This window comes from Lissotriton vulgaris, chromosome 5 (assembly GCF_964263255.1).
Source record: "Lissotriton vulgaris chromosome 5, aLisVul1.2, whole genome shotgun sequence".
NCBI classification, from domain to species: Eukaryota; Metazoa; Chordata; class Amphibia; order Caudata; family Salamandridae; genus Lissotriton; species Lissotriton vulgaris.
This window is the reverse complement of record NC_141693.1, coordinates 938,145,282-938,163,996: the sequence shown is the minus strand read 5'-3', so window position 1 is coordinate 938,163,996 and position 18,715 is coordinate 938,145,282. Positions and strand designations below refer to the sequence as shown.

Sequence of the window (18,715 nt, the reverse complement as noted above, 5' to 3'; positions counted from 1 at the left end):
TGGATTAGAGTGGATTGAGGTAGTGGGTGGATTGGACTGGAGTAGATTGGGGTGGATTGGATTGGGATAGAGTGGGTTGGATTTAGTGGAGTGGGTGGGCTGAAGTGGGTGGACTGGATGGGGTGGATTGTATTGGAGTGGGGTGGATTGAAATGGTGTGAGTTGGATTGAATTCAGATAGATTGGATTGGAAAAGATTGGATTGGAAAAGATTTGATTGGGGTGGGGTGCATTGGGCTGGGGTGGCGTGGATTGGATTAGAGTAGAGTGGTTTGCAGTGGGGTGAATTTGAGTGGCATGGAGGGGGTGACTTGAAGTGGACTTGAGGGGTGGATTGGATTGGAGTGAGGTGGATTGGAGTGGGTTGGATTGGACTGGAGTGGGGTGGGATGGATTGGACTGGAGTGTGGTGAATTGGACTGGAGTGGGGTTTATTGGAGTGTGGTGGGATAAATGGATTGAATTGAGTGGGGTGGACTGAAATGGGGTGGGGTGGGGTGGTTTGGACTAGGGTAGAGTGGGGTGGTTTGGAGTAGAGTGGGGTGCATTGGAGTGGGGTGGATTAGATTGGAGGGGGTGGAATGAAATGTGGTTGGGTGGGATGGACTGGATTTAGGTGGGGTGGGGTGGGGTGGATTGGAGTGGGGTGAAGTGGGGTGGATTGGAATGGGGTGGCTTGGATTGGACTGTGGTGGACAAGAGTTGGGTGGAATGGAGTGAGGTGGAATGGGGTGGCGTGAATTGGTGTTGGGTGGATTGGATCGGTGTGGGGTGGGGTGGATTGAAGTGGAGAAGACTGCATTGCAATGGGGTGGATTGGATTGAGATGGATTGGATTAGGGTGGGGTGGATTGGATTGGATTGGAGTGGAGTGGAGTGAGGTGGTTTGGGGTGGATTGGGGTGGATTGGAGTGGGGTAGATTGGATTTGGCTGGAATGGGATGCATTGTATTGGTGTGGGATGGGTTGGATTGGAGTGGGGTGGATTGGATTGGGGTGAGGTGAGGTGGATTGGATTTGGATGAGGTGGATAGGACTGGAGCGGGGTGGATTGGAGTGGGTCAGATTGTTTTGGATTGGAGTGGGGCAGATTATTTTGGATTGGAATTGGGCAGATTGTTTTGTATTGGAGTGGGGCAGAGTGTTTTGGATAGGAGTAGGGCAGATTGTTTTGGATTTGGAGTGGGGCAGACTGTTTTGTATTGGAGTGAAGCAGATTCTTTTGGAATGGTGTGGGGCAGATTGTAGTGGGGGCAGATTGTTTTGGATTGTAGTGGGGTTGATTGTGGGGGTTGGGTTGTAGTGTGGTGGATTGGAGATGGAGTAAGGTGGATTTGATTGGGGTGAGCTGGATAGGACTGGATTGGGTTGGATTAGATTGGGCTGGATTGGGGTAGATTGATTTGATTTGGGGTGGATCGGATTGGAGTGGGGTGAATTGGGATGGAGTGGATTGCAGAGGGGCAGATTAGAGTGGAGCAGATTGTTAAGGATTGGAGTGAGGCAGACTGGAGTGGGCAGATTGTTTTGCATTGGAGGTGGGCAGATTAGAGTGGGGCAGACTGTTTTCGATTGGAGTAAGGCGGATTGGAGTGGGGCAGATTGGAGTGAGAGACATTGGAGAGGGGCAGACTGGAGTGTGGCAGATTGTTTTGGATTGAGTGGGGTAGATTGGGATGGGGTGGACTGTAGTGGGCAGATTGTTTTGGATTGAGTGGGGCAGGTTGTTTTGGATAGAAGTGGGGCAGACTTGGGAGGGTAGATTGTTTTTGATTGGAGTGGGGCAGATTGAAGTGAGGCAGATTAGATTGTTTTGGATTGGAGTCGGGCAGATTGTTTTGGATTGGGAGGCAGATTGTTTTACATTGGAGTAGGGCAGATTGTAATAGATTGGAGTGGACAGATTGTTCTTGGTTAGAGTGGGGCAGACTGGAGTGGAACAGATTAGACTGTGGCGGATTGGAGTGGGGCAGGTTAGATGGGGCAGATTGTTTTGGATTTAGTGGGGTGGATTGTTTTGTATTGGAGAGGGGCAGATTAGAGTGGAATGGATTGGAATGGATTTGAGTAGGGCAGATTGATTTGGGATGGAGTGAGGCAGATCGGGGTGGGGTGGAATGATATGGGCAGATTGTTTTGGAATGGAGTGGAGCAGATTGTTTTGGATTGTGTAGGGCAGATTGTTTTGGATTGGAGTGGGGTAGATTGTGTTGGATTGGAGCAGGGCAGATTGAAGTGGGGCATGTTGTTTTGGATTGAAGTGGGGCAGATTGGTGTGGGGCCTACCGTTTTGGATTGGTGTGAGGCAGATTGTTTTAGAATGTAGTGGGGCAGATTGTTTTGGATTGGAGTGGGGCAGATTGTTTTGGACTGAAGTGAAGCAGATTGTTTTGTATTGGAAAGGGTCCGATTCTTTTATATTGGAGTGGGGCAGATTTATGGGATTGGACTGGGCAGATTGTTTTGATTTGGAGTGAGGCAGATTGTTTTGGATAGGAGTGGGGCAGATTGTTTTGTATTGGAGTGGAGCAGATTCTTTTGGAAAGGAGTGGGGCAGATTGTAATGGGGGCAGATTGTTTTGGATTGTCGTGGGATTGATTGTGGTGGTTGGGTTGTAGTGTGCTGGATTGGGGATGGAGTAAGGTGGATTTGATTGGGGTGAGCTGGATAGGACTGGATTGGGTTGGATTAGATTGGGCTGGATTGGGGTACATTGATTTGGTGTGGATTGGAGTGGGGTAGATTAGAGTGGAGCAGATTGTTTAGGACTGGAGTGAGGCAGACTGGAGTGGGATTGGTAGGAGTGGGCAGATTGTTTTGCATTGGAGGGGGCAGATTATAGTGAGGCAGACTGTTTCTATTGGAGTACGGTGGATTGGAGTGGGGAAGATTTGAGTGAGACATATTGGAGAAGGGCAGATTGGAGTGTGGCAGATTGTTTTGGATTAAAGTGGAATGGATTGGAGTGGGATGGATTGAAGTGGTGAAGATTGTTTTGGATTGAGTGGGGTAGATTGGGATAGGGTGGACTGTAGTGGGCAGATTGTTTTGGATTGGAGTGGGGCAGATTGGCGTGGGGCAGATTGTTTTGGATAGCAGTGGGGCAGATTGTTTTTGATTGGAGTGGGGCAGATTGAAGTGAGGCAGATTAGATTGTTTTGGATTGGAGTGGGGCAGATTGTTTTGGATTGGGAGGCAGATTGTTTTGCATTGGAGTATGGCAGATTGTAATAGGGTGGATTGGAGAGGAGAGAGTGTTCTTGGTTAGAGTGGGGCAGATTGGGGTGGAGCAGATTAGAGTGGGGCAGATTGGAGTGGGGCAGGTTACATGGGGCAGATTGTTTTGGATTTAGTGGGGCACATTGTTTTGTATTGGAGAGGGGCAGATTGTAGTGGAATGGATTGGAAAAGGGCAGATTGATTTGGATTGGAGTGGGGCAGATCGGGGTGGGTGGAAAGATGTGGGGAGATTGTTTTAGATTGAAGTGGAGCAGATTGTTTTGTATTGGCGTGGGGCAGATTGTGTTGGATCGGAGCAGGGCAGATTGAAGTGGGGCATATTGTTTTAGATTGCTGTGAGGCAGATTGTTTTGGATTGGCGTGGGGCAGAATGTTTTGGACTGGAATATGGAAGATTTTTTGGATCGGAGTGGAGCAGATTTGAGTGGATTAGAGTAGCGGTACAAAAGAGGGGGGTGACAGATGGAGCATCTGAACCAATCAAACACTCACACCCAGTCAACAGATCTGGGTTTAATCCATCACCGTTCTTTAGCCCACTCTGCCACCCCAGTTCAGACTTGGCCATATGAAAATCAGTCTGACTCTGTGCCTCATGGGAACAGTCCGGCCTGAACCGCCAAGTCATGCCTTCGCTGGACCGGATTCAAGCTTCCCAGGACCGGTTTCTGGCATTACAGCCGTCTTCAGCCAGGCTTGCTTGAATCCAGTAGCAAAGTGAGCAAGGGACTCACGTCTGAGCATACCCTGCCAACTTATGGCGAACAAAGCGGTACAAAAGGGGGTGGTGACGGACGGGGCATCTGAACCAATCAAACACTCACACCCAGTCAACAGATCTGCGTTTAATCCATCACTGTTCTTTAGCCCACTCTGCCACCCCAGTTCAGACTTGGCCATATGCAAATCCACCGCCAGGCTGAAGACGGCTGTAATGCCAGAAACCGGTCCTAGGAAGCTTGTTTCCGGTCCAGGGAAGGCATGGCTTGGCAGTTCGGGCTGGACTGTTCCCATGAGGCACAGGGTCAGACTGATTTGCATATGGCCATGTCTGAACTGGGGTGGCAGAGTGGGCTAAAGAACGGTGATGGATTAAACCCAGATCTGTTGACTGGGTGTGAGTGTTTGTTTGGTTCAGATGCTCCGTCCATCACCACCCCCTTTTGTACCGCTTTGGATTAGAGTGGAGCAGATTGGAGTGGAATGAATTGGGGTGGGGCAGACTGTTTTGCTATGGTGTGGGAGCAGATTGGAGTTCGGTGCATTGGATTGGGCAGATTGTTCTGGATTGGAGGGGGCAGATTGGAGTGGAGCAGATTGAAGTGGGGCAGATTAGAGAGGGGAAGATTGGATTGGGGCAGATTAGATGGGGAAGATTGATTTGAATTTGAGTGTGGCAGATTGTTTTGGATTGAAGTGGGGCAGATTGGAGTGGAGTGGAATGGTGTGGGCAGATTGCTTTGGATTGGAGTGGGGCAGATTGTTCTGGATTGGAGTGGGGCAGATTGTGTTGGACTGGAGCGGAGCAGATTGAAGTGGGGCATATTGTTTTGAATTTAAGTGGGGTAGATTGGAGTGGGGCAGACTGTTTTGGATTTGCGTGAGGAAAATTGTTTTAGAATGGAGTGGAGCAGATTGTTTTGGATTGGAGTGGGGCAGATTGTTTTGAACTCGAGTGTGGCAGACTGTTTTGGATTGGAGTGGGGCAGATTGATTTGGAGTGGGTAGACAATTTTGGATTGCAGTGGGGCAGAATGGAGTGGTGCAGATTAGAGTAAGGTGGGTTGGGAGGATTGGAGTGTGGTAGATTGCTTTGGGGTGAGTGGTTTGGATAGGAGTGGGGTGGGTTGGACTGGTCTGGGGTGAATTGAATAGAGTGGGGCGGATTGATGTGGGGTGAGGTGGAGTGGATTGACATGTATTGGATTGGGGAAGATAGGAGTGAGGTGGATTGGGGTGTACTGTACGATTATGTGTTAAAGCATCGTTTTAGAAATTACACATAAGAAAGAAATGATGTCACTTTCCAATTACGTAGTCTTTTGAGAACAACACCAACGATTAAAAACAAAAGAAAATATGAGTGCAAAGTGAAAAAAGAAGACGTGCCAAAATAAAAGAAAGATAACTATAGAAAAAATCTTTTCTTGCCGTGCTGGGCACATTTTTGCAGTCACACGCCTGTTTGCAGGGGCACTAAAATGTAAAATGAACAAAATAGTACCTCAATCACATCAGGAGCAGCTGACAGGAACTGAATATGTTGAATAAATCAGTACTTGGTCCCTGCTCCACAGAGAGGAACGGAAATTATGTTAGGCCTGCCTTGATGATTTATGAGGCTGTATAGAAGAGTGTCATGCAAGTCAACAAATGGTAAGCAATGAGCTGACTTCAGGCACTTTTCTGTATACAAGAATGTCTCGCAAGTGAGACACGTGCTAGCGCATGCTGTCACAGGCTCAAACCAAAAAAGTGACTTCTCAACAATCTCTTATGCCAAGCTTGATGCTCCAGTAGCCATGGAGGTTGACTTGATGATCAGCTTCTGCCCGACCATGTGCATAGACTAAAGCTGCAATATGCATGGACCTGGGGAGTTGCTCTGTGCTGTAGTAGTGTAAATTGTATAGTGAATTACAGTTAAGTCAATAATCACTGTCTGTGTCTGACTTTGCCCACGTAATAAAAACTTTACCCACAACTAAGGTTTTAGCTTGTATATTTGCATTACTTTCATGGCTTCACATTGATCCACAACCGCACTTAACCACTTTAATATGTATTGTGTTTTGAGAAAGTTTAATGCGTCTTCCCTCATATCCTACAGACTCGTGAGCAGCTGCAAGCAGATGTGCAACGATATCAAACACAAATAGAGGACCTAGAGAAAAGTCTTGCAGAGCAGGGGCAGGTATGGAAAGTGTTTTGCAAGCATCATGGAAATAGTGCTGTTCAAAGACCCATAGTGATCTAAAGTTTCCTTTATGCTCAGGAAATGGATGGCCATACGCTATGTTTTTGAATGATTTCTCACAGGGATGCTATTATTATTTGTGGAAATGAATTCACGGTGCAGAATACAAAAATTGAGGGACCTTGTTACATAACATGTGGTAGCTACCACCCTATATGGAATCTGGAGTCTGGAGTAGTGACAGGCGGGATCCCTTTAGGTGGGAAATTGCTGCCACTGAGAGCTCATGGTGGGTAGCATTATTATGCTGTCAATTAAGTTATGGCCCATCACAACATCAGTTTGGTATAGTTAACACGTATTCCAGAACCGATGCTCAGAATACATAGTCAGCTATGTTTAGGTAAAACCATTCGATAATATTAATGTGGGTGGCATCACCACCCTGGTGAGTGTGGACCCCGTAAGGCTCAAGAAGAGGGCACAGAGGGGCCCCACTGCCCACCCTTAGGAGGGACCACATTGGCATCCTTGGAGATATCTCAACTTTTTCTCCTGGCTATTCTGTGGAAGGGAAAACAGTGCACTAAAGCTTTCCCTGATCACTCTTGTAGAGAGGGAATACATTACGTAATCTCTCTCTGATAGAGCATCAATTCAGGTGGCCGTATTACAGAAAGTGCCCCTGGGCAGAATGGCTTAAACACCTGCTTTGTGCCCCTCCCCAGGGCACTTCGGTATTACAGAAGGGACTGCAGATGCTTTTTAGTTGACCACTCTTATGTTAACAATGGTAGTTTTCTTGCAGTTGTATTAGTTCGCTTGTAATTGTATTTATTGTTCATCAGATGTAGTCCATTTATTTGTTATCACATTTTTAAGACTGATTTTTGTTAATATTTCAGGACATGAAATTGATTGAGGAAAAACAAGCTCTATATAGAAGAAACCAAGAGCTTGTGGAAAAGGTATTTGTTTAAATAATTGATTATTTCTAAATGTTCAATATTTTCAGCAGTCCAATTGATGCGAATCTGTTTTGTGCATGACAAGTTAAATTCACTTTTTTGGTTGCCTGCAAACTGTAGAGTAAAGGTACATTACTTGCAAAATATTTTACTTTAGGTATTTTTTACCTCCACATTTATTTATGAAATTTCTGTTTACGGTTTCAAAATGCAGAGAGGCCCAGGAATTATTTTCAAAATGCCCAATTTAAAAGTGCCAAACTAAAGATCCTGTTTTCCAGTCTCTCATGAATATATCACACACTTAAGCCTCTTGAGGACCACATGAGAACCCCTGGTCTATTAATAATAATAATGAACTTTATTGCACAGTTAATAAAAATCTTTGCAATTTCTCTTTAAAAAAAAGTGAAGGAGATACATGATCAAGAGTTTTACAAAGACGGATAAAAGCAATAGAAAAGTTAAAAATGAAAAAGAAAAAAACGTTCAAACAGGTACAGTACAATGCATTTGAATAATTGGGCTGCCCAACATTTGTCTCATTTTTGTGGTTTGGGGGATTTTCCTCCCTATCTTTGGTTGTTTTGACCCACAATTGCCACGAGGTGCTAAGGAGATCCCTGCAACTACCTCATTTGATGCTGCTGAACATGAAGGTGCTGGGAGATAGAGGTGATTTGGATCATGTATCAAAGAGTTGTATCTGAGGGTGATTGTAGGAGCCGCCCAGTGTGGGAGCCAACTTTCATGAGCTGCACGGTGAGAACTCAAACACCATATTCTTGGCCCTCTCAAAGGTCATGATGTGATGCTATTCTAACTAGAAATATGTGCACCATAATCGCTTGGGCAAATAGCCCATAAAGGTACTAATAAACTACCAAGGATAGACATAGATCCTTTTAACTCAATATTGCTCCTAGTGGGAGAACTAAAAGAGCAACATGATGATGATATGCAACACTAGCACAGGATTCAACGTAAGTCCAAAATACAGATCTGCATTGTGAGAAGCAACCAATAAACCTGTGCTCAGTTGCGAAGGGAGAGAGCGGGCCATCACTAGGGCTTTGATCTGGTGCAGTTTGGACATTTATACAAAATACTTTCACATTACATGTATTGAAAACGACAAGCAAAATATTAAAATTTGAAGGTAGAATTGTTTATTTGGCCATGACGATCAAAAACAGTCTAATCAAATAATTCTTTTAATTAAACTAATTTGAAACAAGTTTATGAATAGCAGATTGAATGACCTTGAAATCTATAAAAAGGCATTAAAACATGGAATTATATCTCACTACACAAGCTAAATTTTAATCTGCGCAAAGGAGACTTTTCAGCAACTATTAATTTTCAAGGTGTAATCTCATGAAGCCTACAGTTCAGAAGGTTGTAGTTGCTAGAGACTGCAATATGTGATATGGTCTGGAGAGTTTTTGGGGCTACAACTGGCAAGAAGGTAAAGAGCTCTAGATTATGAATAAAATGGTCCCAGTTCCCAGATCTTGAAGACAAATTTTATCATTTAAAGACAGGTATTGTGAGACTTGCAGACGTCCATCATAATGATCAATAAAGCTTTTAAGGAAAATAAAGAATCTTGTTACATACAAGGTAATTTAAGAAGGTTTGTGTGAGAAAGTTGTCCGTGAGGCCGAGAAGGAAGCATGGCAAAAAACCTTTGCATTTACTGTGACCAGTAAGTATACCACAACAATTGTAGTAGAAGGGCTTAAGAGAGGCAAGCCAAATGAACTCGGTAGAGAAGCTTCCTCTTAACATTTAGTGGTGTGGGACAATCTCATACTTGTGCCTCATTTAGGCATTGATGTACTGGCTGCCAATCTGCTGGGGTTGTGGAGGCCGTTGTTTCTGTTTGCCCCGTGTCAGCCAGCCCACCCAGTTTTTAAAGATCCCAGCTGAATGGGTGGGGAATACAAATTGAAGGTGCTAGTTGACCCGCTTTATACTAGCAGTCTGGTTGCCATTTCTGAGGGTGTTTTCCAGAAACAAAATACTAGTAGAGGTTTTCTCAAAATGAAATATTGATGACTCTAATGAGCTGGTAGGTTTCTGTTAAATCATGGTGGACATTGTTGGTTTGTTCTGTCTGGGGCTGCCATGGTGATACCAGGCAGGAAAAAAACAGTACCTGTCAATGGACCTAGTGGTTTTCTTACAGATGGTCTGTCGGAAGGTGCTCCTGCTGGAAGGAGTTCCTGCAGTGATTCCACATCTATAAATGGTGACTATCTGCAAAATATCTTTTTCCTTTACCACCCTCCCCCAGTTGAGACCCTGAGTCTCTTTTTCTCTAGTTCAACATTCCCCAGCATAACATTCTGAATCCTTGATCCAAAGATGAACCTACAAGATTGGTTAAAATAGTTGCTTTGGAGTTTGATATTATTTAATAGAATGTACAGAGATCTTTACTCATGAACAGGCTACTCCACCAGAAAAGAGGAGAACAGGGCCAATTCCCTTGGTTATATTTGTGGAGCTCAGTGAGGAGGGTTTTGTGTGCAATGGTAAAACAACATCCTGCCATGTTGAGGTATGGGCAAAGGCCAGAGAGGAAGCCTATCCCTAGTTCATTGCAGAGACTAACGTATAATCTTTTAAAGGGTCTCAGAACTTTCTAGATTCTTCTGAAGTACTGAATATATTTTTCAGAAATTCTACAGTTACGGTTTTGCAGACATAAGATCAAACACGTTAGGCACTATGCAGCATCACAAATCCATATTCTACCACATGCAAAGCTTCATCTAAACAGGTCCACATCACATCTACCAATGGTGCAAGCATACTCAAGGTTTCTTATGTACTGCTCTTAATAAAAGACTCCTTATTGGTCTCAATGGCACAGCGAGAGAGCCAAACTAGTGCGAACATAGAAAATACAATAGCTAATTATGGTAGTGAGATGGGGCAGGGTATATGAAGAAGTGAGAGAACATATAGTGTAAATACACATAGTATGGGAGTAACCTCCATTAAGAAAGAACAACGCAGATATTTATGGAAATGGCAAACACAAAGGGAATGAAGGTGCTAAGGATGTGAAAGCGTTGGTTAATAATTGGAGCCAAATGTAATTTTAATCAGAATGATTGTCAAGCCTAATATTTATGCGACGGAAAGAATTCAAGGTTTATATACTTATAATTCGGTTATCTAGTGTATCTTGTTCTGCCTGTGAAGTTGAGAGTCATTGTTGCCGAAAAATGATATTATTTAGGTGGCTGACGAACGACACAACCTCTGTGATTCATGAACACCAAAGTAGGAAGGAAAGTGCTGAAAGAAGGAGTCAGACGCGGCAGAGGTCTCGACTTTATGTGTGACTTCAAAATGAGTAATGCAGCAACATGGCCTAAATTCGGTGGGGAGGAAGACATTGCTTTCTACATGGCGCTAGATTTGGGCTCTAGAATATCATTAATCTACCTGCCCTTAATATATATTTTATAATTTAGTATAAATATATTAAGTTCTAGGCCAGACAGATCCAGTTTTCCTATTTGTTTCAGGTAGTGAACTGCTGTTTGCACCTGTTCATGGTGACAACACACGATGAGCTATTAAGGTACATGCTGGAGCCTGTATGATATTAGTCTGATAAAGTTATTCTTGCTAAATTGTACTGGAAATGTTTAAGACATTTTCACCGACATACAACTACGGTGATTAATGTTCTTCCTAGAGAGATATATGAGTTGTGTCCAGTGGAAGTTTTGACTTATTTTAAGGTAGCACAGAGGGTTAATATGCCTGCTGCAAAGAATTGTACCACGCAGATCAGAAAGTGCATTTAATGTAAATAGTTCAGTGGGTTAATGCTTTTGTCAGTGAGACCCTATTGTTATTTGCAGTTTATACGTTAAAATCCTAACATAGCATAATGAGCTATTAACTGTTGTCAAAGAGCTGCACGCATACTGCAAGGTATAGATTAGAGCGCTATGATTTTTTCCCCGGTCTTTCATTATCCCAATGTTGCAAAAAGACTATATTTGGCTAGAAATCAATTCCTATTATTAAAGAGAACCCCCCAACCATGGTGGTAAGTTTTAAATTCTGAGTGTGTGCTTCTCCAGACAAGAACTATTAAACTATACTGTCTAATAGTATAGATGACATGTGACTCCTACACCTTATAGTACTCTGTCTTATGTAACATTTCCTATGCACTAATTTATACATGTACGGTTGATTGTCTCTGTGTAATATGTGTGTGATGTAAAGTGGTCTGGAACCCTACACTGGTATGTGTGGCACTATAAAACTAATTAAATGCATCTGAGAGAGAGTGGTTATGGAGACTTGAGGGGCACTGTTAAAGGGTGGTAGTGAAGAAATCCATGGCATAGGGGGTCTTTAGGTCACTTGGGGGGCACCAACAAACATTGGTGCATCGGGCACCACCAGCGCTAAATCTGGCCCTGTATGGTGGCCTAAAATATACAACAAGCCGTAGGTTTTTTATACTTACATTCAGACAGTTCGACTGATGTACTTTCAGTGATGTAAAATAATAGTGGGTGACTAGAGGAAGATATATTTAAGAAGCTGGTGCTTGAATTTACATTTAACTATTGCCTTACTAAATGCCACTCATTTTATTGACCTCATGGATATGAAACATAACGTCAGCCACCGTGACTTTACCTGCGTTTTGCAGGCTGTGCAATCGTTTCTACAACAAAGACCATTATTCCACTGAATTGTCCTAGCCTATATGTCTTTATCACCCAGTTCATGTTATGTAATGGTATGATCTTTTACGTTATGTTATTTCATGTCATATATGTTATGTCCATTTGCATATCACATTCCCACCATTTATATGATCACAAAAAGCTTAAATATGTACACTGCATGTGACTGGTATCACAATACTTCTTTCATTCTATAAGCTTTGTAACAGATGGTAAGCAGAGGTGTGCAAACTTACATGATGTTGAAGCGAGCATTCTTTCACTAGTGGATGTCTTTAAACTTAGCAAATCCCAGGAATTGGAGCGCCACCCTGCCTTGGGTCCTGGGTTGGTATGGTCGCCCTTAAAGGTGACCAAAGCCCTAGCCTAGGGGACTGGGCTGCCCAGGCAAAGGTGCCAACTTTACCCTCCTTTCACCTTGGCATGGAAGGTGGTCCTGCCCAGTGAATGGAGCCATGACCTGGATCAAAAGGCTACCCAGGTGACAGAACTGGCGTCACCTGCCTTTCACTGGGGATTCATGGAGCTGGTTGACGAGGAGGAGACCCAGACTCTTCCTGGTACAGGGCCACCCTGTTCCGGGAAGGCAGGGAAGGTGGATTCATTTGTTGCTTGGATGATTTTGGGGTGAGGAGAGCATGCTGCATGTTCCATTCACATAATTTGTGTCCATAATTACAAGCCTCAGCATCTAGTAATTGCCTTTCCCTGTTTAACAGTATATTTCAGTGGGCTTCCTGCTTAGTGAGCAGGAATAAGATGTTAGGTTCAAGAACGTTTTCCACATTTGTCTTTTCAGCCACTTCAGACACGCCCATAATTTGTAGTAAACTAATCCATAGAAATAGTTCTGTAAATCACTAAACCTGTACTCTTATTGCTTCTCAACCACGTAAAGTTCCCTCAATACTGTTGTATGCTCAGTTGTCACATTTTCCAGATATAAAACCCCCCTGTCTTCTTCTGTCACTTTATTCCACAGCTCATTAACCTGTTTGTTTCATTCAAGTTTAGATGTTTCATTTCCATGTTTTTAGGCATCAATACCACCTGCCATCACTTCAGCCATCATCGGTCTGCTGATCAGTATAACTGCTTTTCATGTTGTGCTCTGTTTCTCTGTTTGCCACCATCTGTTGTATGCTCAGTTGCCACATTTTCCAGATATAAAACCCTCCTGTCTTCTTCTGTCACTTTATTCCACAGCTCATTAACCTGTTTGTTTCATTCAAGATTAGATGTTTCATGTCCATGTTTTAGGCATCAATACCACCTGCCATCACTTCAGCCATCATCGGTCTGCTGATCAGTATAACTGCTTTCCATGTTGTGCTCTTGATTTCTCTGTTTGCCACCAATAAAAACCAAGAAATGGTTACAGTGTCTATACAAGAAGGCTTGACTCATCTTAATTTGACCCTCAACACAGAGTCCAGAAATCCCAAATACCACGGCAGAATCTCCCTCCACTACATCCTGACCCAGGAATAGTACCTCAAGTACGAGATAAAAAAATACATCTGTGTTACTGCTGTTTCACCAATTCCATGACCTTCTAAAATCATTCTGTTGTAGAACAGGTCTTCAGCAATATGAAACATGATGTAAAAGTGAAGTGGTGTTTTCTTGTCAGCCTTATAGTTGTATCAGAACTTGTCAATCATAACAGCAAGGGAATAAGCACAAGTAAAAAAAATATATAGTTGCAGAAAAGTACAATTGATAAAACTCAGGTTAATCACTTCCACAAGTTACTGGCAAACTGGTTGCCAGGAGTTTCAGTGTGTAAGTTACAAAGATGAATCATTCAGATGCAACTAGTGAGCAGATAAAACATCTACCACACTTTCTCACCAATGCAACTTCTGATGCTGTCCAAATAGCTCATCCATTAGTGTCTTTAATCCATTGAAGAAAAAAGCAGAGAAGCAAAAGTAGATCCAGGAGCCATATTGGCTTAACAGCCTTCCATAGTGTGAATTGAAGGGATTCTTTGAGGGCATTTGCTCAACTTACAAGATCACTTAGGTAGAAGACAAAAAAAGTACAGTAATTTTTCCATGGTCCATTCTGGGATACAATGGATGCAAATTAACTACTAGCTGTACTTACATTCCTAATGGCAATCTTCATTGCATACCACTGGCAATCTTCATGGCCACTGAATACCTCCATTCTTCCTAAAATTGATTAAATGTGCTATACACAAATGTATAAGGTCTTAACTGCTTATAAATTAGGTAGTAATTTACCATCGTGTTCAAAGTGAGTAATTGTTATTTGTGGTGATGTAACCTTACAATAAATAAGCACGAGTGGGAGTGCTGATGGGACCCTATCCTTAACCTTCAAATTAAACCTTTTTGGCAAACATTAACACTACTGTTTGATTTATTTGCGTTTGCTGCCTTGTAGTAAATATACACCTGCCTGAGTTTTTCTGCTTGCTAAACAAAAGGAAATATATGTACTGCCAGTAGTATATTTTGCCACCAAGTGATTTTACATATTTATTTTATACCAGGGTTGCTACTTGGCAGTACAATAATCTGAGCCATGTTGCCATGTTTAATTTCAAACTGTGGCAAATATAAATGATGTAAAACTGAATTTTTAGGTTCCACTAATAGGGTTAGCTTTAAGCCTTAACCATTGTAGTTCCAATTCAAGCATTTTCTCTTGTATCTGCAAAACAATAAAATCATTCCTTGTGTTTTCATAGTACTACATGCACATAAACCTGGTGCATGTGCCAAGAGCCTTAGGTCTATAATGAAACCCAAAAAGTTCATGAAAGAGCCAGAGCTGAGGTGCACTCACGAATGCCCCATGGGAGTAAATCTATCTGTGTACTCTCGATTGAGTAATTGGCCTATGGTGGGTATTAGTCTTACAACGTAGCTAATAGGTATAAGGACTTTTATTTAAAATTATATTCAAGAAAGTGAACTGTATGACTTTATTGAACCCTGAACAGGTCTTTTAAAAAATGAGTACAATTATTTGATCTTTTAAAGAAAAGAGATATTTGCCTTTCAGTGGTTTCTACTCATAGCTCTGTGGTATTTCCATGTGAATCAACTGATTCTTCTGCCTGATTTATCTAAGTAGGACTGTGCAACATTAATGTAATTCAAGTAAATGTTTCAAAACTCATAGTCCCACTACAAACCAACAACTTACAGAAGTCTTTAATATGTTAACAAATATCATTTTTTAATTTACAGATAAAACAAATGGAAACTGAAGAAGCAAAGCTCAAACATGATGTGCAAGATGTCAAGGACCAAAATGAACTACTGGAGTTCAGAATTCTAGAGCTTGAAGTAAGAACCTACTCGGAGTGAATGTTTTCCTCTTATTCATATGAAACACTTGCTAAAACCATATTTAAAATCTAAAACTGCACTTCATTATATACTTTTAGAGATGGATATATTTATAATCGTGATTGACACATTTCTCTTGACAATACGTCCTTAGTTTATGGTGTAGAAAATGCACCCGGTACCTGGATGGTAAATGCCACCTGTGCACTGCAGCATCTATTGTTCCTCCAAAGAGTGGACCTATAATACATAGCTTCAGGCCTACCTATTCGTGCAACGACCGAGCACATGAGTTTCCGAAGACTGTTGAAAACATGGCTCTTCAGCTAGGTCTCCGCCTTTTTCTAACAATCTCTCTCCTTTTTACTCCGGGGCTGTCCGCATGCGCCATGAGACTCCCTCACGGGACGTGATATGTTTTGCGCAATACAAATTTCCAGACTAGACTAGACTAGACTACCAGGTGCAGCTTGACCGTAGCAGTCTCAAAACCTGCTGCCAAACCCGCCAAAATAACACTTTTTGAGAGGTGGACAAAATTGCTTTTTTAAATATGAATATCAACTCTAAGTTTTACCTTGTTATCCACAAGATAGGGTGCCTGATATTTAAAAGTGGGAAGTATTTAAAGTTTCCATGTTCTTCCATTGACTAGTCTCAAAAGCTATTCCCACTGACAAGGGTGCATCTGGATCCAAGAAAACATCAAAGTACAGATTATTAGGGGGGGTGGAATGTTTCTTCCTGCCTATGGAATCTTTTCCCGCGATGCTCCAGAAATGCAAGCACGAGTGAGATTTGGTGTCCCTTGGCTCCATTTTCTAACACCGGCGGTCACGAGTGGTCATGGTCAGAGTGCTAATTCTCGAGTAGACTTGCTGCTGCTCAAGTAGATTTCTACTGAAAATGGCAGCAAAATCAACTCAAATGACCATGCGCTCTTGCACACTTCATGGTGCCGTTCATGATGATTTTTCAGCACTGCTCGCGCTACAGGCACTAAATTGCAGGGAGACATGCATATTTCCACCCATTGGCAGAACTCTGCGGCATCTCATTGAGTTTTTGGGTAACCTTGCGATATTCCGTGGAATGAAACTCTGCGAGTTCCACCCACCTCTACAGATAATACACTTTAATCTACAGTGTTTAGCATGAAACAGGTAGAAAAGTCATTCAAAGTCTATTTTTCAAAAATCAACTTCATTGGTGTAGTTGGATTTTTATTAAAAACGTAAGAAAAGGAAATTGTTCAAAGTTAATTTTTCTCCATCTGAAATTTCTGGATGTGAATTTGCATTAACCTGCCAGCAGCTGCCCAGCCAGTGCTTGACATCAATCAGGTGTTAAATCTGCTTTCAGAGCAGAACAGGAGCTTAAGCCTCATGACAGCATGTGCGAGGTGTGGGGTAAATGATCCCTATCGGACCTATGGGACCAGGAACATCATTGACTTGAAAAGGACAGAGGGACATCTTAGGAAGGAAAATCCTTTGTTCTCCAAGCCCATGTTAGCTCGGCTAGATCCAAATCCAGTGGGAGAGAACCCCCAAAACCAGTTTGGAGTGATCACAGGGGTGGAGGCTGCACATTTTTCTGGCCACATCTATGGGTGGAAACACAAGCTCTGCGCAAGGGAGGAAGTGTTGCCCTATTTTGGATTTTAAGAGCAAGGTGAACTACGGGATTGTTTGTGACAGGGCAAACAGGAACTGCTGAAGAAGTGAGTAGGGTTACCTCTGGAAACATTTGTCATATTGTTTAAAGAGAGGCCAGGAGGCATACCAAAACACTTTATAGCACAAACCATGAATGTGGCTTACCAAGGAATTCTCCTCAGAAAACTTAGTGAAACTGAAGGAAATCAGAGGAAGACTGGATCCTTTTTTATATAATGTGAGAGGAGCATTGAAGGAACAACCTGCTCCCCATTATATACAGGCTAAAGAAGTGGATTCCAACTGTCAGTTGGCTAACTTCCTGAATGACTATAGTAACACAATAAGCTTTATGGGGCCTTTTTCCTAAAGTGAGCAGTTGACCAGCACTAATTGGACCTTGACTGGACCCTTCTGGTGGTGTCTGCTTGAGTGAGTCCTTGACCCTAAGTATAATCACTGAGGTCCTGGGAGCCTTAAAAGTGACTCAGAGGAGCTTCTAAAAAAACAAGAAAAGTTGAGACTTAGAAAATGTTTGGACTTCAAAGATCCTCAGAGCATGAGTGGGACCTCACAGCAAAGGGGTCTGCTTTTGATATAACTTCATAAGATACAGATTCAGGCTTGCCCTGCTGGAGGATTTTGAACTCCATAAAACAGATTAGGTCAGAATTCAAACCTTTTGACCATGCTGAAATCGCTGGCTGTATCCATCCTGTGCTTCACAGTGGTTGGCCTGAAATTGCATCTAGGCCCTGGTCTACTGATTCAATTGGCCATTAGTGCGTCTTGGAACTATTTTTACATAAAAACTTTAAATCTTCCTACCTTCGAATTCCTTTATTGGAGGTTTAGTATTTTGGTTTGTTCTTTTTAGTACAATTTGCTGTAATTGGATTTGGGAATTTCATTGTTTAGTCTTTTGACTTTATTGCTGTTTGCTAACTGCATAAAAAAGTTTGCACATTTCCCTAAGTTAAGCCAGTCTGCTTTGTGGAATAGCTACCAGGGGGTTCAGCTCCAGTTAATTTAGTGGTTTTTGGTATTATTCCTGGATGTAGATGACTGCACACCCCAAATAATAGCACACTTTTCCAAAGTGGAGCAAGAATTTTGAAAAGGTATGTATTCTCTCTATGTATACTGAAAGAGTTTTGTTAAGTTTCCATCTGAATCTCACATAGTATTATGAGTGATGGATGTCATAGGGTGGGTTGATTTTGGGATGGGAGTTTTGTATCCAATCAGGTATTTTGCAATGAATGAAGAGCAGATTCAGACCTTCTGACATAAACAAATGGACAAAATAATAAGGCAATATTTTGATACTGAAGTGTATAGAAACTATCTCACTGATTTCCTTTACTGACAGTGTTTTCATTATTGTTAACCCCAATGGTGATAATCATATACTTACATTCTAGATATTCCTTCCACCTATATTAATACTACTATTTTATCTAAAATGGGAGAGTGGAAGACTGAGTTGGTCTTGCTCTGTTTCAGACCTGTGATCTGCAGCTCACAAAAATATTTTTGTACTAAGTATACGGAATTGCTTCAAATGATGAGAACATCTGTGAAGGGGACATCCTGTCACAGTAGAATTCTAAGCAATGCGTTCCAATTGGGGGCAAGTATGTAAGGTGCTTACTTCCAAAGTGTGCACAAAATATAGAATATCACAGCACACAATGCTTGTATCCATAAAATCAGTAAATCATGAGATCTGTATTTAAGTGTGAATACTCACTTTGGTGAGAAAAGCTTTTAGCAGAATAATTGAAATTTTGCTTCCTCCTTAGTCCTCTTGCCAGGTTGATACTTTTTGGTCCTTTGGCTGAACAAGATTTGAACCTTTGGACATAG

The 18,715-nt window shown here is 42.2% G+C and overlaps 1 protein-coding gene across 1 annotated transcript in view; it reads left to right on the top strand.

Annotated features, from left to right (window-relative positions):
* Positions 1 to 18,715, top strand: part of JAKMIP3 (Janus kinase and microtubule interacting protein 3) — a 776,485-nt gene that overhangs the window by 693,068 nt on the left and 64,702 nt on the right. Inside the window, exons 12-14 of the mRNA XM_086922542.1 lie at positions 6,072 to 6,155; positions 7,064 to 7,126; positions 15,087 to 15,185. Coding sequence (XP_086778668.1) covers positions 6,072 to 6,155; positions 7,064 to 7,126; positions 15,087 to 15,185 — 246 coding nt within the window. The remainder of the gene's footprint in view (positions 1 to 6,071; positions 6,156 to 7,063; positions 7,127 to 15,086; positions 15,186 to 18,715) is intronic.